The 25,546-nt window shown below is 38.3% G+C and overlaps 1 protein-coding gene across 1 annotated transcript in view; it reads right to left on the bottom strand.

Annotated features, from left to right (window-relative positions):
• Positions 1-25,546, bottom strand: part of epha6 (eph receptor A6) — a 670,497-nt gene that overhangs the window by 49,106 nt on the left and 595,845 nt on the right. The window contains exons 9-11 of the mRNA XM_059968217.1: positions 17,796-17,866; positions 10,034-10,159; positions 396-581 (exon numbers count right to left, since the gene is read on the bottom strand). Coding sequence (XP_059824200.1) covers positions 396-581; positions 10,034-10,159; positions 17,796-17,866 — 383 coding nt within the window. The remainder of the gene's footprint in view (positions 1-395; positions 582-10,033; positions 10,160-17,795; positions 17,867-25,546) is intronic.

The raw sequence follows: 25,546 nt of genomic DNA, 5'->3' as shown, positions 1-25,546 counted from the left end.
TACCTCTATCTAGTTGCCTCTCATTTTCCCTCACTCTAAAGAGAAAACCCCTAACCCACTCAAACTATCCTCCTAATCCACCCAGCATCCTGGTAAATCTCCTCTGCACCTTCTCTGAAACTTCTACATCCTTCCTATAATGACAGTTATAATTCTACACTACCTCACAGCCTGTTGAACCCTGCTTAGACCACACTTGGAATATTGTGTTCATTAATCTCTTGAACTCAGTCCCCTGACTGAGGAAGGCCAACACACCATAACAGCCCTTCCAAGATGGCCCAATAATTTGCTCAGCCCTCATAACCTTTTATGGATACATCTTGTAAACATGGTCACATCTCAACCCACTGAAGTACGGAGAAATGCTCAGAAATGTATGAAAAGTGAAATACTTTTTGTAACGACTCCCTCCAAACGAATGATGTTTGGGTGGTCAAACTGGCCCATGATGCTTGCTTCTCTGAGAAAATCCTTTCGTTGTCTGTCCATGTAACCTCCTTTTAAGGTCTTAATAGCCACGGGTATCTCCCTTTTCCCTGGTGTCTTTAGTCGACCACTGCAGACTTCTCCAAACTCCCCTAAAAATGCACATCATTAGGATAAGTGACTCAGGAAGCTTGGTAAATAAATTTGCAAAACCATCAAGCGTACCTGAGTTAATGAGGTCATCATTTTAATTAGCATGTCTAAAATACTCTGTGTAAAGTAGTTAACAACTTTAGTACGTTGATGTGATATTCTTGCTATAATCTGCAAATAGATAGGATTCAGGTGCATAATAGGATGGCCTGAGCACAGTTTGCTCCAGGGTTACATTTCTCCATAAATCAAGGTATGTGTTATCCCACTATGAGAGGCCAGCTATGTTAAATCTCATGTGTACTTGTAGCATGTGTAATTTGCAGCTAATTTTTTTGCTCATAAAAAATTACTAATGACTTGCAATGTCTGCTCTAATATATTCTATTTATTCTAGGCAGTGGGAAATCGTTGTACATTATCAAGCATATTTTTGATGGAATTAATTCAATGTTAAATTACGATTACTTTAATGTTGAAATGTTATCTAAATTTTTAGAGATTGAAATAAGGTTTACATCAAAACCAGTGCACTAAACATGCAGAAACCAAACAGTGTGACTTTGCCACAGAACTTTTAAGATCACTTAGAATTTTACATGAAAGTTGATATTACTTCACACTTCCTAGTTAACTTCAGAAACACAATGAAGTCAGCTCATAAAAAGTGAGAGTTCACTAAATGCAAATAAATAGTTGACCACCACAAGTTTTATTATACAAAAAAGATATTGCTCTGAAATCCATCCTTCATCATGAAATATCTATGTAATATAGCACTTTGTTCTTTTTCTGAAATTTATTTTCATGGAATGGCATTTTGGAAATAGAGCAGAACTCATGGCTACTACTGTACAGTGCATTAGGCATCACTGACAGGAGGTGACTTTTTAAAAATAAGGACACTTTAAAGTTAGGACGTGGAAACCATAGAAAGGGTGCAAATGAAATTAAGAAGGATGTTGCCTGGATTAGGGAGCATGCCTTATGAGAATAGGTGGAGTGAACTCGGCCTTTTCTCCTTTGCGCGAAAGAGGATGAGAGATGACCTGATAGAGGTGTACAAGATAATGAGAGGCACTGATCATGTGGATAGTCAGAGGCTTTTCCCCAGGTCTGAAATGACTAGCACGAAAGGGCATAACTTTAAGGTGCTTTGAAGCAGGTACAGAGGAGATGTCAGGGGTAAGTTTTTTACGCAGTGGTGAGTGTGTGGAATGGGCTGCCAGCGGCGGTGGTGGAGGCGGAAACGATAGGGTCTTTTAAGAGACTCCCAGATGGCTACATGGAGCTTAGAAAAATAGAGGGCTATGGGTAAAGCCTAGGTAGTTCTAAGGTAAGGACATGTTCGGCACAGCTTTGTGGGCCAAAAGGCCTGTATTGTGCTGTAGGTTTTCTATGTTTCTATGTTTCTAAAGCTCAGAGTTGGTAAAGTCTGTGAGTGAGTTTCTCCATGATAGGTCAAATCCATTACCCAATGAACAGCCTCTGCCAATTCTCTCCGTTTAGACAGAATTTAACTGATGCACAAGTATGAAAAGAGCTGTCAGAGGTTTCAGGAGCTGGATAAAAGGATCTTGCAGGTTGTCTCCACAGCACTCAGTCCCAATGTAAAGACTTAAGACAGTGGAGGTGAAAAACTATGAGTCTTATCTCATGTTTATCGAAGTAATGGCAGTCTGAGTTACCTTAATATCTTTGAAATCCAGGAAACAGGGGTTAAACTTAACTGAAACTAGCCCCTGATCTTGCTGCCAGCTATTAACAGAAGGTGATGTGGTGAATGTGGACCACTAGCACTGAGATTTGATAACTGGTACCTTTCTGATATTATCTTTCTGCTACCAAGTTGTGAAAAAGGAGAAAGTTACATTCTGCACACATTCACATTAGTAGTTCGAAATATTCTGTTTTGACAATAGGTGCCCTAACTCCAATATAAAATATCCTGACTGTGAGGAAATGTCTTCCATTGCAAACAGAATAGGGAATAATTATAGCCATGGAATTGAAACATCAAAGTGGGTTTGATCTGACTTTGAGATTGCATTCCTTGAAAGTGCATCAGCTTCAAGATTAGGCATGTCCTGAAACCCAAAATCTGATGGATTAAGAAACCAATGCACCAAAGAAAGATTGTATACTGGCATATTGTATCAGCAAACACTAGAAATGGACAAATGACACAGTGGCTGTTTAGACTCAAAGATTCACAGGTTTTATTTTTAAACAATAGTGTGCAATCCATAATAAACCTCGAACTAAAGAACATTAAGCTCTGGGAATCAGATAAGTGATCTGAGTGCTAACGCTATTGCCCAAGTGATTTTCTTTCCAGAAGTGGTTTCCAGAATTGGAATGTATGTTGTATACTTGAAATCAATCACTCTACATGGCTCATTAGAAGAGGTAGCACAAGGAATCCCCACTGACTGCCTTAATAGTCTTTATTTTAATCCATAATTTTTAACAGAAGAATAACTAGTTATGAGTGAACTAGCAAAAGAGGAGCTGATAATTTTGAGGTTTACGTGTGTCGTTTGCTTTTTTACAATATGTATAAAATACTGAGAAAAAGCTCACCTAGAAATCCCTAGCAGGACCGTAGCATTAGGCATGCTTCGTAATCACTTGTTTGCAGCGGACTCTGATTTCAAAGGAACACATTTAGAAAGCAGAGTAGAACACGCTGATCCAGCTAAATTGCTTAACAGTATTGACTGGGCATCAATTGCCAGGAACCTTTACTTTAAATAATTGTTTATGATTTCACTAATTGGCTGCTTTAACTGATAACATTGTAAGTAGATTTAAATGAACATGAGAGTGGTGCTTTTCTTTACTGCTTTGCTCGGTTGCATTATTAAGGAAAGGCCACTTAGGACTGAGATGAGGTGAAAACTGCAGTCAATGATTTCAAGAAAAGATCACCATTTTAGTGAGTTTTATAAATGCTGATATGAAAATTTAATATCTTAGGGTGTGATAATACAGCATTAAGTGCTGTCTGACATCTGACAAAATGCTTCCCAGCAGCACTTCTATCATTTGGAGATCCCAAATGGATTGTGTTCTAAGGGAAACAATGTTTAAATTGTCAGACAAAGAGAGGGCAGAAATGGAGCCAAAGTGGTCTTTATTCGAATGCCCACTCTTATGTGTGCAAGTATCCTTAAGCCTACAGATGGGCTAATTACAAATAACAAGGAGGAACTTGTAAAAATCTAGGCACAAGGGATAAAGCGTAAGAGAAAGCCACGAGTCTAAAAGAGGACAAATTGCCGCTTGGTGGTGTGAACTGATAGTTTGCACCTAAAGTTTCGAAATGTAGTTGCTGCAAAGAAAGTGGGCCATTGGTTAAACATTTTCAAAACTTGCAAATTTCCAGAACGTTACAACAAGATTGGAAAACAGCTAATGTGACTCCCTTCATTATAAAGGGATGAAGACAGAAGGAGGGGAACTACAGGCTACAAGATTCTGGAGTTGATAATCTGCGGAAATAAATAATGATGTAGGAAAGCTGAATATAGGCAAACCAAATCATCATGGTTTTATGAAAGGTAAATCATGCTTGACAAATTTGCTTAGTAGAGGGAAGGTTGATATAGGGGGTCATGTAGACAGTCTATTTAGATTTCTAAAAGCTATTTGTCAAGTTGTCACATAAGAGACTTGTGTATGGTTATGAAAGCTGGCCGTCACACAGGAAACAAAGTGTTGGAATAAATGGGTTCTTTCCGAGCTGAAGGGGGTACAGTAATTAGTAGAATGCTCTGGGGTCAGTCCTTGGTCCACAGTTGCTCATCATTTATGTTGATGATCTGGAGGAGGGAACAACATATCTGGTTTCCAAGAGTGCAGCTGCAACAAAAGCAGGAGGTCAGGTTGCAATGAGGATTTGTGATTCTGCAATAACATACAGATAGATAGAGTGACTGAGGAAAACCCTGGAAATGGATCGGAGAAGTGTAAGGTCATGCTCCTCAGTAAGAGGAGTTAAAAGGTGGATTCTTATCTGACTGGACAGGGACTACAAATGAGTGAAGTTTAGAGACTGTGCATGAATCACAAAATGTTAGCAGACAGGACCAACAAGAGGTTAAGAAAGCAATCAGCATTTGGACCTTTATTGCAAGGGAGTTGGAGTTCAACAACAGGGTATATTTGTCACAGTAATACAGGGTATTGCAGAGGCAATTCCTGGAATTCTATACATATTTTGGTTGTTTTACCTAAAAGTGGATGGAAGAAGATGATCATTTAAAATTTAGGTGTGTAGAAATTTCTTTTCTTTTCTCAGAGAGTGGTGTATCTCTGAAATTCTCTGCACCAGAAGGCAGTGCAGGCTAGTTTATTAGATATATTTTAAATGGGAATAGAAGAACATTTGTAAGATAGAATTGACGGTTATGGGGAGGGTTGATGCCAACAGATATTAGCCATGGTTATTTTGAGTGTCGGGGGTGACTTAAGGAGTCTGGTGGTCTCCCTCCTGCTCTCATCTTGTGTTCTTCTATTCACCCTCTGACAATAATGAGGCCTCCTGAACTTCACTCACTGCCACAAGAAATGAGACTTGCTCCTTTGCTGGTTATCACCCACTTGTGTGGCAATTCTATCAGTTAGTCATTTAGTTTGTGGCTGGGCAATTCACCGTCACTGCTCAGCAAGATAAAAGTCAAATTTAGCTGACTGCCTCCAGCCTTTAGTAACAGCTTGTGTTCTAATGGATTTTTCATTTACTGATCAGCAAGTAGCCTCTAGTACATACACTTTGATCATAAAATTGCATCCATTCATGAGGATAGAACAGGTGCCACAGTGATATTGTTTAGCAAGCAGCAACCTACCTCTTTAGTATGCCCTCAGACAGGAACCCTATCATTCTGCATTCCTGCTTATTTGCAACACACAAACTAGATTAATTCTTCCCATCGCGCAGTCCTTAAAAATACATTAAGTGTTTCCTTCTGACCTTAATGCATAATTTAATTCCCATTAGAGTTAAAATACGATTGTTGTTACATTGATAAATCTCAACTTTCTTCTAATGCCATGACAAACCCCCAAAATGTCTACTGTTTTTGAAGTAATGGCATTTCATATTGCTAAACTGCCTGCGGAATCCACCATTACTGAATCCAATGTGTTGGGAAACAAACTCAGCTCCATTGACTTGACAGTTTTAATCAGTCAACAAACAGACATGAAAATCTTCACACAGAGAAGCAGCTTTAAATACTAAGCCCAAATATAAATAAAGAGTTTACATTCTGGATTTAGTTTGGGTAATCACTGTTTTGAAGTGGAGGCAGCTTAACCTGTCTAGCCTTATTTTCAAAGCCAATCTCAACTAGTTTTCGAATAAGCAGACTGATTTATATTGTTTTTGATGGAATGGTGGGTGTGGGGATTGCAGACATGATTTGTATCAGCCTTAAATGAGGTAGGGATCAGGGAGTGGGTCAGACGACCAGTGAGTCTTAATGGCTGGACCTCAACAAAACATATTTTACTGGAGTTCCCTGGGTTCAATGATCCTTTTTTCCTCAGGTCTATTGCCAGTCTCGCAGGAATAGTTCATTGCTGGGACCAATGTTAAGGAATGGTCTGTGGCAGATGTTAAAAAAAGGTAAAAGATTCAACATTGATCAGAGGGAGATGGTAGAGGGTGTTCAGAGAGAATACAGAAAGGTTGGCCCAAAGCTTAAAAGGAAAGCCTCGAATGGCACATTTGGTACTTTTAAGGGACTTTGATATTAAATATTACACATTCCAGTTGTAGCTTTTCTACCGCACCCCTGCCAACACCATTACATTGGGTCTGTATGTGGTACAAAGGGCCTTGCTTCTTTCCTACATGTTGCTTTCTCTTCATCTCAAGAATTAGATTAACATCAGGGCAAGCAAGAAGAGAGTGAAGAGTGGAGGTCAGCATAATCCTGCGAAATGACTGTGCAGCACCCGCCACCCCCCCCCCACATCACCACCACTACCTCACACTCGCCAGTTTCTGCAGCTAAACTGGAAAATAAGGGTGCCACAGAGCTTACAGGAAAAATTATGAATTTGTTGCTAGGGTCTCATAAAATCATGGATTTCAGTTCATAAAAGGCCACTATGGAAATCTGGAATGTTCTGAAGGTTAGAGGTGATGCATTGAACTTGTCGACCCCTTACTGAGACCAGTGCATGAACAGTGAGTCTTTGATCAGTGGGCACCATTTTACTGATGTGGTGGGTGTGGTGGACAAAAACATTAACCCTAAATTAGATTGGGACCAGCGAGGGGTTCAGGTGTGAATGCAGCCTCAGCATTTGTCAGGGAGGACATCATTGTACCTACAGAATGAGGGAAGTGAAGTAAGTGGTTTCCCTGATCAATAAAACAAAGTATGTGCTTCATTTACTTCATTTTACTTACCTGGAACATTTTGAATTATTTGCTTGAGGTTGAATGTCAATTTTTTAAAAACCTTATTGAATTAGTTAAATACATTTCAATAATTAAAATCACTCCTAGTAGCATTCAAAAAGATTGCCAAAAGATCTTTTAATCAAAAGCAGCTGCAGAAGCATTCTAGAGGCAGGATCTTAGCACATGAGGCCTGGGCCTGTTCTCCCTTTAAGCCCACTCTATCCCACTGGGTTATTGCTGAGGTTTTGGATCAAGTCTTTCAGACTTCCACAGCCTGACAAAGTGTGGGGGTGGGGGTGGGGGTGTGGGGGGGCAGACAGTGATACTGGCCAGGGTCCTACTCCAGGACATGCCTTTCCTAGTTTTTAAGGCTCTAAATTGTCAGGCTTCCATTCATTATTTAAGCAGGTCTAAAGGAAAGTGCATCAGATTGTAAGTATTTATCTTAAATGGTTTTACACAGAATAAATTATTAGACTTCTTGCTACAGGAGAAATCCATTGTGATTCTACTCGTTGGAGACTATAGCTAACATGAATTTGTTTGGCTGGTGAACTATATTGTTATTTGGCATTATTCCAGATACTAAATTATTTTGTAAAAATGTTTGTAATTAATATTATTATAGCAACTTCAAATGCAGTAACTATGATTACTATTGACAAGGTATGAAGACCTCAGTTCATTTTCATACCCACTGCTGGAAATCCTATTTTTCAGTGAAACATATCGGGGGTTCTGGTTTTTTGCTTTCTGGTCTTGATGTGATTTTGTATAATTTGTATTTTGCAAACTGAAAATTTGTGTGTTTCCAAAGACTCCTGTAATTTTATATGAAAATATGGTGCAGAGCATTCTGTCAGGTTGAATCACAGCATATTATGGAGCCAAAACGCTGCACGGGGTTGCAGACTTTGCCAAATCTATTATGGGCACAACATTCCCAATTACAGTGAACATCTTTAAGAGACAGTGCATTAAGAAGGTGGCATCCATCAGCAATGACCCTCACCTACCATGCTCTCTTCTCTCTCCTATATCAGGTAGGAGGCCTGAGGGTCCACACTTACTGATTCAGAAACAGCTTTTTCCCTCCACCATCTGATTTCTGAATGGCCTACGAACTAATGAACACTACCTCAGCATTCCTTTAGTTTTTCAAATTATTTATTTAATTTGTAATTTATAGTGATTTTATATCTTTGCATTGTATTGCTACCACAAATTAAGTCATTTCACTATAAGGCAGTGATAATAAATCTGATTCTGATTTTGTATAATTAAAATAGTTCCAGAAACAGACTGTTACAGATATTTTACTCAGACCTTTGCAGAAGAATGCATTATGTTCTGTATTGATTATTGCAGTACATCCCAATTGATCACTCAGAAAAAAAGGTAATATCCATTTGTGAATGAGAACCTCTTAGGATTTTTATATATCTACACAGCAAAAGGAGTGGATTTCTCAACACATTTACAGATGGCAAAGAGTTGTGAAAATCAGCCGTGAAAGTTTTATACTTTTAGACGCATACAAAATAATATTAAGAATCAAAATGCCAAATTAGGAGACTATTTCTTAAAATTGTATCCATTAATGGATGGCACTGACAGAAAAAAAGAGATTCTTGTACCATAAAATCATGGATTGTAGCTGGGAGAGATTATATGTGGATAAACACTGGCAAGACAAAAAAATGTTGAAGTGCAAGTGACTAAATTGAAGAACAAATTATTGAATTGTTTGGGGAAAATAAAAGTGGATTAAAATGAATTAATAATATAGGTTTTCTAAAATCTTGAAATTATCCATCTATTTATCATTGACAGATAGCAAAATCTCCTGCTATCTGCAGTATATTTGCTGGTGATATATCTCGTGGAGAATCTTCTTAAGGCGACTTGATACAATCCAATAATGTTATAAATCAATCAGCAAACCCCAAGCAATTTCTAAGCAACTGAAAGACGCTTTGATTGAATTGAAGCACGGAGCTCACACAATATTTTACTTAATTGTTTATATATAACACATAAAATTTATTTTTGAGATTTTGTGGGTGCAGATCCACTATCACAAGGCGATGGAAGAATATTAAAGGGAAATTATATAAAAGAGCATTGTTGTGGCTTGTAGGGGAGGGACAATGGCGTATAGACTGAATGCTTTTCAAAATAAGTTACCACAGGTAGGATGCACTGTATGTCTCCCGATGTGCTGCAAGAATTGAGGATTTTGCCACATTTTGCCTTTTTAGAGCAATGGGTAAAAAACATGTAAACTATCTAGTCCATGTAATGGTGTTATGTACATTTATGTAGATCAATTAGATAGCAGCTTGACTTTTAAATAATAAGCAAAACTCAAGTCTAATCCAAATCCAAATAGAGAAGCCAAGATCTTTAAGAGGGTATCTGGAAATTGAGAAGTGAAAAATAGTTACATTGCTGAAATGTAGAATCAAGAATTAACATGCCAAATTAAGGATATGTAAATTATAAGCAAAGGAGTGGGACTTTTCTTTCCAACATGAAGGAATTCTGTAAACCAGTTAGCTAAGAAGACCACTGAATTGTTCTTGGGATTCAGAGGAGAAATTGAAGGACAGGCTTGGACAAAGTACTTGATCTAAAGTAAAAGAGAAGTTTTGTTATGTTCATAAAGTTTTATGTTCTCATTGCTTGGTATATCTTATTAATTAGGCTGTTTAGGGATGGTTCTTCATCAGAATTTCTCAAATAACAAAAATAAGACAATCAAATGCGGTGAAATAATAGTCAGGTATGTTGAGGTGCTTCTCTGAAATTCTCTCCTATACTAATGGAAATGCTAACCACATTGCAAATCTGTTAATGTATCCATCAATACAGCAGAGGCAGTCACTTCTGATGAGCATTTTAATAGTTTAAATTTATTTCCCAGTTCTCATTTAGACCCTGTTTTATTAAGCTAATATTTCTGAACAACATGGCTGACCAAAATGTTCTATTATCCGTAACAGGAAAAATAATTTTCTGTTTTTTTACCTGCTCCAATCACTCTCTCTATGCGAATTCTGGAGGGGTCAATTTCTTTTGCAAATTCATGCACTGCTTGAGATGGGTCTTCGTAAGTATCAGGATCAATGTAAGTTCTTATCCCTGGGACTCTGACTGTAAAGAATTAAAACACAATTTTACATTGGTGAGAATAAAGTAAACACAGCCTGACAAAGAAATCCTCCTTTGATGTGCTGGTTGATTTTAGTCTCAATGTATCGGCTTTTCACTAAATATTTTATCAGCACATACAAATATCTTGGAAATTACTCGAAATTTATGTCGTGTAATCATCTACTTAATGAGAATTTGTGAAAAGCTTCTTGCTTCTCCATGTGGAGATGAAGGCTCAGCAACTTCTGAATTATCATGGAAACAGCTGTTTGGTGAATATAAATACACAAGCAATGGATGACGTACAGCGGAGTAATGAGCAAGACAGCTTCTTCTATTCACATTATTCTTCTATTGTGTTCATAGTTCTGGCTACTATGATGGAGAATAATATATTCATGTCAAGAATATGAAATAACAACCACAGCACTTTAGTGTTAAACCTTTATATGTTTTCAGAACATTGAGTGATCTATATCCCCTTATAATTTCCATGAGAGTTCTCTAGGTTGTTTATTGAAATATCAATCGATTGTCTGGAGTAATAGCAGAGACAGACATGACTATTTATCTTGTTCAGAGGGCATATCAGCTGAATCCCACAAAAAGAGGAGAAACTTCCACTTAGCCGGGATTTATATTATTAAAAAAAGACTCAAGCAGCCAACTATTATTTTACAGCAAGAATTCTGTTCTTCAAAGTTGCACTAAAAACATCACAAATGATAAATGTCCTATTTTGCATTAAATTCTAATGAAAAAAGCGATCTTGCAAGATAATGCAGCTTACAGACTGGATGAGAAATCTGCTCAGACTATCGCTTGGTATCAAACCTCTTTCAACTCTGGTCCCTCACAAAGTTGAGATAATATAGTAGAAATTCCATAACGTAGGCTCACAATATAAATCTATCTATTATTCAATTATTGAGAAACTAATTACAAAGAAAAAAACTCGGTTTATTAAAAAATGTATATTACATTATACTTGGTCCTCTTTCTAGCAGACTTTCATCTCATTCACAGAATGGGTTTGTTGTTTCTGCACTAGGTCTAAAATGGCTTAGGTTCAGTTGGCAGACTTCCTAACACAGCTACTTGAAGACTGTAGCAAGTAAAAACTCTGATCTCTAGATGAAGCCCACGAATGGAACAGAGGAGAAAAGACACGGCGGTCTCTTAGCCTGCACCTTTGTGTCTTTCTCATTTGTTCAGGAATTCCATACTTCCTGTCAGAGATGGTGCATAAATGCTGGTATGGAACAAATACTTCCCAAAGAGGTCTCCTAAGAATGCGCTCTGTGTTCGTCATACTTTGAAAGGAAATGCCAACTGTAATAATTCAGGATTTTGATGGAGCAGGAATTCAGCATGTGTGTTAATGATACAATGACAAAATATCAGTGGTAGAGCCTTCGAGAGTAATTTAGTGTGATTTAGAACTGGATTTTACCCATAAGTTGATACAAAATCTGTGTTAGCATAGAGGGTAGCCGTGGGTGATGAGGTAATTGACGACATGAAAGCAAGGGAAAAATACATACAAGAAGACTGAACCTGGCACAGATGACTGTGACTGGATGTAATTGAAAGGTGCTAAATGGTGACAAATGGCAGGTAACTAAAGAGTACTAAAATCTGCATGCAAAATCAAAATTGACAAAAACATTTCTGGACATTTGCTTGGAAAATGAGGATGATTAGAAGAAATATGGGACCCTTGTAAAGATGATCTTATGGGCAAATACTCAGAAGCATCTTGCATGTTTAGTAAGTAGTTTCTAACACTGGCCCAGAATTTTTGGAGAATGGTTAATAGCTCCCGCTACAATGGACAACATACACCTGCATTTCTGCAAAAATGCAAAAGCCCCAAAGTTACTGACAGGTACTTACGTGGTGGTGATAAGCCACTTTCATGATATGCTGTGGTTCTTCTGGTGAAGGGTACTCCCTCAGTGTCCCAGGTAGTGAGCTCTGGGATTCTGCCAGTGCCTATGAAGCATTGATGATATATTTCAAAGGCAGGAAGATGTGTAGCGTGGAGTGTTCATATATGCTGCTGCTTTTGCCTGCCTTGCTGGCTGAGATCACAGGTTTGAGTGTTGGAATACATTTAGCAACCTGAGTGTGATGCTGAGAAGGCTTTAGGCTGTCAGAAATTAAGTTAGTTGAATACCCAGTGTTTGACCTGTTCTTGTATCTATGGTATTTGTGTGGCTGGTCCAGCTGAGTCTTTGGTCTTATGATAAATGTGGTGGGAGACACAACAAAGGTAACATTGCTAAATATTGAAAGTAGGTTGTCCATAAATTGTAATGTGCTGAAAATACGTTACATCAGTAAGTTTTCAGTCTCGGCCTGCTGCTGTGGGTTTTGGATTGCCTTAGACTCAGGGAACAAAGGAAACAAAATGATAAGAATGGGTACAAGGAATCAGGGTGGCCAGACAGTGAACTAGCCTGGTGGTGGGGGAATTGGTAATATAAGTGGATGTAAATCAGGTCCTTGGGGGGGGAGGAGGATGCTTGGATGGCAATAACTGAAGGATCCCTGAGCAAGGACAGTTGAGGATCTGAAGACTGGTATGATTGGGAATTGGAACCATCGGGGGTTAGAGGGATTGGGAACCATTAATGATTGAATTATTAGGACCAATGGGAATTGGATGCTGGGTAATATTTGGGAACCGGTGGTTGTGTATATCACTTATCAGAGAATAGGGAGAATTGAAGCAAGGAGGGTTAGGACCATGTGGGATCAGGACATACAGAGATCTGAGGCCACTGGGGATCAGAGGGTTCAGACTATCAAGGATTAAAGACCAGGATCTTTAGGGATTGAATAAGTTGACAGATATAAGGGTCAGGTCAGTCGAGGATCAATGTTTGATCTATTATGGATTGGGACCATTTTTTAAACAGTGATCTTTATATCTAGATGTCCATAAGAGGAATTATCGACTCTGTATCAATCCTGTCAGGTCTCCTCAGGATCTTATGCTTCTATCAATTCCTTTTTTGCTCTTCTACACTCCTGTGAATGCAAGTCTAGCCCTTCAAATCTTTCATCACTAAACAACCCAAATATTTCAGGTAAACATCTCTGAGCTGTTTGTCCTTCAATAAGGAGCAGGTCTTCAAAACTGAAGTAAAGCTTTCATTTATAACCAATAACATTTTATTAACTCTCTACTAATTACTTGCAGTAACTGAACAATAATCTTGTTCAAATCTTGTAGTTAAACTTTTTTAGGCTACATGCCTTTAAAGACATAGAGTACTATAGCACTGAAACAGGCCTTTGACCCACCTAATCCACACTGAGTTGCTATTCTGCCTAGTCCCATTGACCCACACCTGGACTGTAGTTTTCCATGCTACCATCAATGTACTTATTCAAACTTCTCTTAAATGTTGCAACCAAACCTGCATCCACTACTTCTGCTGGTAGCTCGTTCCGCACTCTCACCACCTCTGAGTGAAGAAGATAGCCTTCTTCACTGTCCACTGCAAATTTGCTGTTCCATTTAACCACATTGTCATCCAAATCATTAATATAGATTTCAAACAACAATGGATCCAGCACCAATCCCACCAGCACACCACTAGTCGCAGGTCAGATATGCAACCATCTATTACCATTATTCAGGTTTACTATCATTATTATTCAGTTTACTATCTCATCTGGAATGCCAAGCGGCTGAACTTTCTGGACTAGCCTCCCATGCCGGGCCTTACCAGGTGCCAAGGTTTTCTCAGCTGCTTTGTAGATGGCATTAGTTCTGCTACTTCCCTCACTACCCGGTGCCCTTACTGAAATAGTTGGTGCCAGCTTCCTTCTGAAGGTTGTACTAATGGAATTCATAAAGTAAGTTCTGATCTTTCTTGAAGCAACTGTAGCAGCTCGCCACTGACTGCAAGTTCTGAACCACTGAATTCGGGATGAATACTCACCAAAATAAATATTAAAAATCTAACTTTAGTAGGGAAAATAATAGCACTTAAAAAGTATCAAATCCACAGGATCAGATAGTTTCCAACACAGGGTTTTAAATTAAGTATTTGAGAACATCATGTTTGCCTAAATGTACTAGCATTCTTTTAGATTGAAAAAAATAATTGCCATTCAGCCAAAATAAAAAAAACTCCTTTCGATATAACTCAACTTATTCAAAGTAAGTCAAAGTCCTGAGAACTCTGTATAATATCAATAAGAGATAGACAATCAAAAAAGCAGTTAATGCATTTTTCTTGGTGCAGATAATGTTTCTAGTGGCAAAATTGCTGTTTGCCATTGTCAGCAGCAAGAACCTCATTGAACTGTTTATAGAATTATCCAACTGAAAGCCTGAACATAATGTCTGTCAGTAATAATAAAGAATAATAATCCATTCTTCAGAAGCCTTCTTCTTATCACATTGCAATAATACATCAGACTTCTAAGAAACAGAAAACAAAACTGTAACACCTACTCTGTAATTACAGTATGAATTTATGAAAATATAATTTAGAGTAGCAAATAATTCATTAATAGCTTCAAAACTTTTGGAGGTTCTGGTATTCTTTAGAACATTACTTATTCTATATGACATTAATAAAGTGATTCTATCATTGATACTCTTTCTGTGAACAGTCTAAGATTGAGTCAAAATTTCTTGGGTCTGATAAAGAAAAGAGGATGCTAAGGTTTAGGTCTATTTTATTTGATCTAATGTTTTTTTTGCATGTCATCTGTATAAGCATGAGAAAGGGCTTTTCCTTAATATTAAAGTTCAATATTTTCCAATGGTTTAACCTGATCCTATTCAATGGTGCATCTCAGTGTTTATGCAGGCAAAGCTAGAATGAAATAATGCAAACTTTATGCTAACTTCAGGTTGGACCCATGGAGAGAGGCAGGTCGGCTGGTTTTTTGTCGGGCTTATGACTCCCTGCACTGTGCTCTCCAACTTGCTGAACATCTCCAGGAATTTCTGATTTCAACCTAAAATAAAAGAATTGCCAAAATGCTTCTGCCAAAAGTGGTATTTGTTCAAATATGGAATTGTTGCCAATTTTGAAGAATAAATCTGGATTCATTCAGATGAATATGGATTTTTCAAAAGACAACTATATAAAAAAATAAACTTGCAGATGTTTGGACATCTGAGAAAAACAGTAAATGCTCAAAACACTGCAGATCAGATAGTATCTATGGGCTGAGAAACAGAATGTTTCAGGTCTGATCAAGTACCTCTCTTCTGCATTAAACCTATTAATATATCATTAGTATTCTTTCTCCCTGTTTTTATTTCTATCAATGGTAACTTCTGTTATACACAAAATATTTTAATTTTCAGTTTAATGAACCATATTTTGTGATTTGTTTCAGGACTGGTCCGTTACCAGTATGTTAATCAATACTGAGAGAAATTATATCCTGCTAGAATTTGACAATATCCTCTCTGAAAACTATAGAACACATATATTGCAAGCGGCAGAGATATCTCTATCAGATTCCTATTTGATTCAGAACCCTCCTGAAATCTCTAGCATTGAGAGGCTGAAATATTTTTAATTACAGTTGACTTTCTCTGTTTCCAGTTCATCCACTCAGGAAATTAATTTGAAGAACTGAATCATTAGCACCAAATTCTGTGAACATACCATGTAAATTCAGGGAATTATGTTCCCAGTGCAAAGATTTGTTTCAATGACATATTAATCCACGCACAGCCTTGATTACATAGAGTGAAGTTTCAATTGCTCCATGTTAATTATTTGTGAAGAACAACATATCAACAGCAATTGGAACTGAACTTTCTTAAGCCATTATACTGATGTAACAGTTATAAGGCTGTTCCTGCATTAGCTGATAAACTAATAGGGAGTCAACTGACATCTACTGAAGTCATCTGAAATTACAGTACACCAATAGTCAGTTCCATTCAATCAGCCTAGTAGTTAATGCTCCTGCAAAAACAATAACCCTATGTGCACACTCACTATCACTTGTCTTTTCATCACCAATCTATCTGATCAATAAGGAATGTCAACATAACTTTTCCCTAAATTTGGTTTTCCACCAATTCACCACCACATTTCAAATTTAATTTCATTAAGTGCAATTATGCCTAATGTACTTCTGGTCTTGATTTTAATATCAATTTTTCTCAGGGACTACACCAGACACAGGGAATGAGTGGAGACATTTAAAAGTGAATGGGAAAATGCTTCATGCTAAATCGTCATCATCATCATGGTAACTATTACTCAATCATTTTCTATAAATAAATGCATGACATGATGAAAATCCCGGTCATGAAAGGTTTTGGAAAGCATATGTCTAAGATCCCCCATACCTTCCCTATTACAAACACATAGGTTCACACGGGCCTGTAATACAGCGTGGTGGCATTGAAGAGGAGTTTGCATGTTCCCTTTGTGACCCAGGAGCTTTCTCCGAGGTGCCCTGGTTTCTTCCCATATCCCATTTGGCTACTGTGAATTGTCATGTGTGTAGATAGCTGCTATGAGAATTGAGCTGGAGGGTTTGATGGATATGTGGGTCAGGACAGGTTATTGGAGAATGGGATTAATGGGAATGGTCTAAGAGTTGACATAGACTTGATGGGGCAAACAGTGCATTTACATCAAGAAATATGTTAGTCATTTACTGTTTTGTACCTAAATGAAGCTTTAGCACTTTTATAAAATGCAATTAAACACAAAATTAGGAAAGTAGGTACTTCAAATTTAGGAAGAATATACTTCCTCTGGCTCCCAATGATAAACTCTGGGACACTTTCATTTCTTTAGCATTTGATGGCTTTGTTTCAGATTCTATAAGGACAAGTTTGTGGCTTTACTGGAAATATTAAAGAAAGGCCACCTTCACCAACATTATAATGTGAGATACTGGGAGATCTGCAATCATTTATTTTGAGAATAATGTTAGTTGCTTGGTCACAGAAAAGCATGTCCTCTGTTTACTGGTTCCACCATAAATACAGGCCAAGCAGAGTAATATTTACTGGTGTATCTGTCACCCAGCCCTGTTGTTAAACTCCATGATTCCCAGAATGTGCTGTGACTCCCACCCCAGCCTGTCATGGGGTTGTGAGTCTTCACTGTTTTGAATTCTCAATCTGGACATTAGAATAAAGATTAGATTCAGTTTCTGTTAACATCCTACATAGTGTTAATATCCTATAAAATTTATAATATAGTTTATTTATGTTTAAAATTTTAAAATGTTCTTAATTATGTAAGGGCCTTTACATAAATGTCTTTAAGTGTTGTTGACTTTCAAAAATGTTGTTGCAAAGCTTCACATAGACAGGAATTGGGGACTCTGAGGGTTAAGTCCTCAGAGGTTTGCTGGCAGGACTGTGGTCTAGTCATTGTTGATGCCTTGTTATCCCTTGTTAGTTAACTATGGGTCTGCGATGCCCTAGACAATAGAACCAATATGTTCATGTATGTAAATTGTTGGACAGTGGACTGAATGGAGCATGGTGTGAGCTGTTAGGTTTGGACAGTCTTGTGTTGCATCCTGTATAATCACATGGAAGAAAGGGATTTTAAATAGATTTGAATGTTAAAATGAATCAGAAAATGTGTTTTGTCCCAATGCTTAGCTAGATTCAACTTACTGTGACCATTTTGAAAATGTGTTCTCCTCTTTTCATCAGATTTCATTTTTGCCTTAATATACCAACGACACCTTAACAAATATAAGAGAAAGAAACAATGAAATATGTATCAAATTGCCTTTGAACTTCAAATAATACATATCAACCTCAATGTATTTATCAAAGCAACTCAGATATTAAATTAGGCAACATGTTAGAAGTGTCTGTAGGACAACAGACTTGCAGTTAGATCTGTGGGAAGAATAAGGGATGGATTGCATTCTTTGCAAGAGGCTTGTTCAATAGAAATGCTCTAAAGCATATAAAATCTAACACCAATGACTGATGTTGTTTAATAATGTCTAGCATGCAACACAAGAGACACTAATGCACAATATAGATTACTCTCAGCAGAGGACATTATCTCGACAAGCAGGCCTTTGTTTATTGTGCATGTGAGTTACAATCACCCAGTTGTGAAGCATCATTCTAGATAATGGTAATGTAATTACCAATTAATCAGTACTTTGACATCTAAACATTAATGAGTAATGTGGTTTTATGGAGAGCTTAAAATATCTTTCTCTGTACTTTTGGGTCCATTACAAGCCAGAGGCATTCTACTATTTCTGTTTCTGCCATTTTCTATTATGGGATCCACAGAAAAGTAAAGTATAGCCAATGGATCATTGGAGAATAGAAACAATAAATTTATGCTCACTGAAGTTTCTGGTGGTTGGTTATTAAGTACAAATAGTGAACTGAAACCAATGCAATGCTATTGTTTTGTAGAGAGAGAAGGTAATCAAAATGAGCAATTATGTCAAAATACTTGTTCTGTAGTGTCTTAGCGAGCCAAAATACCTCAATGTATTTCACACAATAATTACACTTGTTCCACAATAATAATTTATTTATGAGCTTGCAGAAATGTAGCATGCATCTAACAAGATCCTCACTTGCCCCAACTGAATAGACAAGCAGCCCAGTAACTACCAATGCAAAATCTCTGCAAAATGCTGTACTGGAACCAATGTACAGCATTCTACTTTCTGACACATTCTTTGTTTATTCAGATAAGGGCTATGGGCTTTGATGGCATATTTATTGCCAACACCTGACTACCCTGAAAAGGTGGTGAGCCCCAATCTTCGCTTCTGAGGTGGGGTAGGGAGTTCCAAGATGAGGTTCAAAGAGACAGTGCAAACACCTTGGATGTGACGGTGGAGCTTGAAGCTGGTGGTGCCCGTAACCCATCTTTTATGCTGTATGTCTAAGAGGTCTTCACAAAGAAGGGCTGGAGATTAGCTGTGGTAAATTGTATGATAGTACACGATGTGCTGGAGATGAAGTGAGTGAATGTCTGGATGATATCTGAGCTTCTGGGGAACTTTTGGGACTGTATTCATCCAGGGGTGTATGGAGTATCTAGAGACGGGTAGCACCTTTGGTGAGGGGACTTGTCGAGTCCATTCTGGGGCAGCACATCTACCTCTGGTCCCCACCAGACACTCAGCTCCCACCTGTGGCTCCAAGTAGCTGTTTGCATGCAACTGTGGCCATACTCTGGTACATTGCTTCTATGAATGGGCTACACCAGGTGAGATAGCGTCATACTAGACCTATCATGCCCGGTGGACAAGACGGATGAGATGCAGTGGCCAGGAGGGCAGTATTGTAATGCTCTGCAGAGAGCAAAGGGCGTGACATGGCACAGAAGAAGTCACAGTCATCTGATGCAACCAAGGAAGACCCCAGTTTGAAACCTTTGTTCGTACCACTGGACCCAGACTTCTGACGTCGAGAGAGTGGAACTGCCCCTTTGCAACAGCTTTTCCACTTTAAAAATTCTCGTACTGACGTTCCCCATCATTGTCAGATGCGATGGATGATCGTCACGTTCATCCGAGCAAGGGCAGAATTTTCACTCACATTCTTGACATTCCAAGCATATCTTTGGGTAGTTAAAGCAGGTTTGTTGCTACTGAATATTTGATCCAGTAGCCATAGGATTTAGTGACCAGAACAGATTGGTTTCTGGTCAAGGATGACCTAGAGGATGTTGAAGGTGGGGATTCTACAATATCACTGAATCAAGCCAAAGTAGGCAGCCTTTCTCTTGCTGGAGCTGGTTCGTGCCTGGCACCGATGTAGCATTAATGTTTGTTTTATTGTCAGCGTGAATTCAGATGTTATTACGTGCTGTCACAACTTGCCTCATCGTCAGTTTCTTATATGATGTCAATAATCTCCCAAGTAACAGATTGTAATCCACTGGCTAAGATTTTGAAAAATTCCTTTCAAATACTTACTGTGGTACATTAACGTTAACAGGCACGGGCTAATATTTAAAATACAAATTACCCTCTAAGCTGTTAGAAACAATTAATTATGTGAATGTCTTCATATAGATTCATATTCTACATAGAAATGTGAAGAGTCCATTTGTAAATAAACTAATATCAGTGTTGTTAGAATTGTGATTTATTTGTAAATTGGAACCATGACACAAGTTATAATGATCCCATTTCTTTTGAATAAATTTCACTGTAAAGCCAAGTAACAAATTCTTAGGTCCACAGAGCAAGGCATCACAAAGACTCTCTCTCTCTCTCTCTCTCCCTCTCTTCCCTGCCCCCCCCCCCCCCCCATACACACACACACACACACACACACACACACACACACACACTGAACACAGAAGGGATTGGGTATCTCTAAGTAATCTTTAAAGAACTTAGTGTCAGTATTAGGCTTTTAAGATTATTTGCAGTTAGATAAAAAACAATTAGATGGGGGGGGGAAGCCCCCCCATCTCGCTGCTCTGACAATGCTCCAAACAAAGAATAACCCATGTTGCATCAGAACTGTAATTTTCCATTTTCCACACCAGCTCATCCATGGGTTCTCTGAACAAAATTAACTATTATAGCTAAATTGAGTAGAATATGTGAATCACTGGATCAGAGGTTGAGGTTAGTAAGACATTAGTAAGATTAGAAACAGCAAATGTCCTACCTAATCAGTGCAACCATACCTTCAACCTAATCCATACGGATCCTTGATTTTGCATCAGTACACTCATTTAGGAGTTGCTGAATGTTCATTTAGCAGCAGAAAGGATTTTCCACCCATGTGTTTAAAGGATACTTTCATTACCTGTCGGGTTAATTTCTTTTAGCTGTTGATAAATTTAGGCATGTTTTTCTAGGTCCTAAATTGCAGGCAATGAGGTGTCAGACTCTCTGATGATTTTGAAGATTCTGCATTGATGCAAAGGCAGGTACTGTACATATTAAGAAGCATTCTCCTTGGAGTACAAGCCTGATAGTATAAGCAGAAGGCATACCGTGCAAGACAGGCTACTGAAATAGTGGAATCAGAGTTACACAGGGAGTTCAGGAAGCAAATGTTCTTCATCCTAAGCAATGTACAATGTGTAAAATATCCACTCTACAATGAAGATACCTTCATAGAAATCCTCACCCACTGCAGCCGCGACTGCAAATTTAAAACATAGTGAGCCCAATTTGTTAATACTTTTTGGTGAATAAACTGTCATGCAACCTGCCACTTGTAGGCTGGACTTGTGGCATGGCACCTTCCGAACTTGGAGCATGTTATGTTTTCCTAATGTTATTCCCATGTTTTCCTCTTTAAATAACATTGATTATAAAGGCCAAAATCAAAGGCAAGAGAAGGAGGTAGTCTAAGAATTTCTTTAACACTTTTGCCATTAATGTTGAACTTCAGAATCTTCAGGGACTGCCAAAGACAGCTAGTTAGTTCCCCACAGAAAGGAAAAAACAGACAACTTCCTTCAATTCCTTTTATAACGCAGCATCTATTGCCTGACTACAAATGAGCACCAGGAGACTGGAAATAAATTGTTCATTTTCCAGAAGTGAGACATAAGAAATCTGATAAGGAGAAAAGGATAGAGGAAGGAAATGTAAAGCTGTACTTTCGCCAATTAAAATTTAAATTTCATCATGTCAGGAGATAGCTGAACAAAACAAATTAAATGAAAACAATTTTTTGAAAAATAAAGCTTTTAACATTAACCTCTTCTTGCTATCATGAGACATAGTCCTCAGGTATTTTGTTTCTCACTGAGGCAACCTTGGTTAATTTGTTTTTATAGTAGGGAAACCTGTTTTTTTTTCAAGTTCAGGTTCAAGTTTAATTGTCATTTGACCATGCACATGAATACAGTCAAACAAAACAGCATTCCTCTGGGGCCAAGGGGCAAAACACAGTGCAAATAGTAGCACACACCACAATGCACATATACCACATATAATTACAAAAGCAGAAAAAGTACCTTTACAAAATAATAATATAACCAGTCCCTGAGCATCATGGCCTGTGAATCGATGGAGCATGGGTATTATCCTGGAACCCCGTTTCTCCAAGCACCAGCATGCGGCAGTTCCTCATCATGCTCTAGTACAGCAGCAGATGAATGCAACCCAGCTTGTCTTCCACAGAGTGGGAGGGAGCCAGCCCTCAGCCCGGCACGGATGACCACCACACCACATCGCCGGCAGCATCTAACTCTCCTGGGTGGCTACACAAAGCGACCCCACCATGTGAGGGCCTGGTCAGTGGAGCAACGGAGGCCACACAGCTCCCTCGCTGTTGGTCTCCGCGTTGAACGAGTGAACTGGACCTGCAGTATTCTACATTATCAATGTCCAGCAGGGTCTTGTGACCAGAGGAAAAATGTCCAGGACTATCATTTGCCCCATTTGTTGGACTGCATATCACCTCTGATGCCTTCCTCTCTGGGTGGCTGCAGCAATAAAGTACACTACAAGTCCACCTCCACTGCTGCTGAGCAACTTGCTGATGCCGTAGACCTGCAGTACTTGATGTTCCTAATATCCAGCCGTGTCTTGCAATTGTATAAAAGAGGTAAAGTACCAACAATTACACCTTTGTTTGGATCCAGGGAGGCCGCTGTGACCGAGCATGCCTCCATCTTATTGGAAATTCTTGTCCTATTTCTGGTTATGTACTGTCTAATTACCACACATTTCTTCTGATGCTATGCTTGGATATAGAAACCACAACAGCCGGATCAACAAGGCCACTCCACAACAAGCCTAATAGCCTGGAGGGTGGAGGTCACAGCCAAGCCAGATGTATTGGAATTTATCAGAGGAGCCATTAGTCTGGGACCATGGGATCACACTTACATAAAGGCAAGGGGAACTGAGGCCAATAATAAAACCTCTCCCGCTGTCCCACATGAGATTGCCTTGCTCTGCTCAGGCAATGGAATGCACCCAGAATCTTTCACATTTGCAAAGTTCAGTACAACACAGGCTATCCAGTTTTCCATTGAGCTATTTCTCATTTAATTCACCTTTCTATCCACCTGACTTTTCCTAAAAAACAACATATAAAAGTACCTGTGAAGGTGCTTTTGAAGCAGTTTTTCTTTTACTGTATGGGCTGACAGCATTTCTGACAGAACCTATTTTATTGTTCTTGTATGCTCAATAAAACCGAGTGTGATGAGGCACCGTTTTGGACCACTCTAGTTATTCTGGTAAAGGTGCTTCCACAATGTTGTTTAGGAAGGAGTGCCTGGATTTACACAATGAAGGAATGGTGATATATTTCCAAGGTCTATGCAACTTGCAATGGAACTGGTGTCTCTTCTTCATGTTCCTCCCTTGCAGCTCTTGGTGTTTGAGGTCACGGGTTTAAGAAAGGCTATCAGAATGGCCCAGTCAACAATGAGACCACTCTTGGAAATTAATGTTCTTTTTTTTTTTAGCCTCCAAGTAGAATGTTCACCAGTCACCTTTCTCTTGTGTAATCACTCAGACCAGAAATAGACTGGATAGGGAATTATAACTACAATCCCATGCCCTATTAGTCAATGGTGAAAACAATCACTTTCAGTACTTTTAAATCATCTGCATGTGACAGATTCAATCATGCAGTTATAAATATTACACATTGGCTGTTTATTTTCATATAAAAATATCACAACTCAAGTGGATATTTTCCAAGCATGCTGGCATCTCATTCCCACAAATGTAAAATTAAAATGAATCTGTGAATCTGTGGAATTTTCTGCCACAGGAAACAGTTGAGGCCGGTTCATTGGCTATATTTAAGAGGAAGTTAGATATGGCCCTTGTGGCTAAAAAGGGATCAGGGGGTATGGAGAGAAAGCAGGTACAGGGTTCTGAGTTGGATGATCAGCCATGATCATACTGAATGGCGGTGCAGGCTCAAAGGGCCGAATGGCCTACTCCTGAACCTATTTTCTATGTTTCTATGTTTCTAAAATACGAACCATTAGAAATACAATCTATGATCATTAAATATTAACATAGTTCAGAAATGATTAATCTTTCAAAATTCATTTAGTTTGGGAAATGTTTCTTTCACTTAGAGAAGTACACATCACCCTGGGTTTTCTAAAGGATGGGAAGGGAAAGCTAGGGACTGAAAGGTTGGTTAGCCCTGTGTCTGTTGTTAGGAAATTACTATAGTCTGCTGCAAGGGAACAGTGAATGAACATCTTGAAAATGGTCACCAACACAGTTTAGAGAGAAACAACATGGACTTATAAAGAGATTTTATGTCTGATGAAATAGGCTGAAGAGACATCTAATATAGTGTACAGAGAATACGTTGAAGTCTTTCATAAAATAATTTTGCCTCAGGTGGCATTGAAGGCAATTTATTGACCCAGTTAGAAGGTCACAGAGAATGAGGTAGAGAATTGGGATTCTGAGTAAGTTCTATTACTCATATTGTACAAATTACAGAGTCCCACAAAAATCTCAGTATTTAAATGATTGGGACAAGGATCCCTCTGTCCAAATTAACAGAAGACACAAAGATATGTAGTATAGCAAGTAGATAAGATAAAAAACATTGTATACCATAAATTTCAAATAGATTACTGAAATTACTGAAAACACAAAGTCATTCACAATAGTCCTAAAATTGTTTAAAAAACTAGAAACTCTTAAATTAAAAATATGAGGTGAAAGTCAGTGTGAAGATTATGAAAATATCTTGGTCAGATACAAGATAATCATAAAGGTGAAGGAATATTGTTTTTCTTTTGAGTATTACAATAGAATACAAATTGATAAGTGACAGGAATAGCTAAATAATTCCAAGTTGGACAACAGATTCCAAGTTGTATCCAAATTGGTTTGGGGGATAGGAGACAGAGTGGGGATGGTGGAGGGTTGTTTTCCTGACTGGGAATCTATGACCAGTGGTATAGCACAGGGATCTGTGTTGGGACTCCGGTTATTTGTGAATACGATAACAACTTGAATGTGGAAGCAGGAGGAATGATTGGTAAGTTTGCAATGTGGCATGATACTTGGTGGTAATGTGGATGGTGAGGAAGATTGTCTAATGCAGGATATGGATTGGATAGAAAGTTGGAAATAACCTTGGGCACCTATACTCAGTGGCCTCATTTTAAGTATACTTGTATACTTGATCATTAATGAAAAAATCTAATCAGTTAACCAGAGGCAGCAGCTCAGTGCATCAAGAGGTTCATTTGTTTTTTAGATCAAACATCAGAATGAAGAATGAACTGATCTAAATGACTTTGACTGTGGAAATCTTATCAGTGACAGAAAAGGTGGTTTATTTCAGAAATTGCTGATCTCCTAGGATTTTCACAACAGTCTGTAAAGTTTACAGAGAATGGTGCAAAACACAAAAAAACAACAGTGAGTGGCATTTCTGTGGGTGAAAATGTCTTGTTAATGAGGGAG

The sequence above is a fragment of the Hypanus sabinus genome, chromosome 4, assembly GCF_030144855.1.
Source record: "Hypanus sabinus isolate sHypSab1 chromosome 4, sHypSab1.hap1, whole genome shotgun sequence".
Classification (NCBI taxonomy): Eukaryota; Metazoa; Chordata; class Chondrichthyes; order Myliobatiformes; family Dasyatidae; genus Hypanus; species Hypanus sabinus.
Note: the sequence above shows the minus strand (reverse complement) of the source record. Positions and strands in the feature narration are given on the sequence as shown.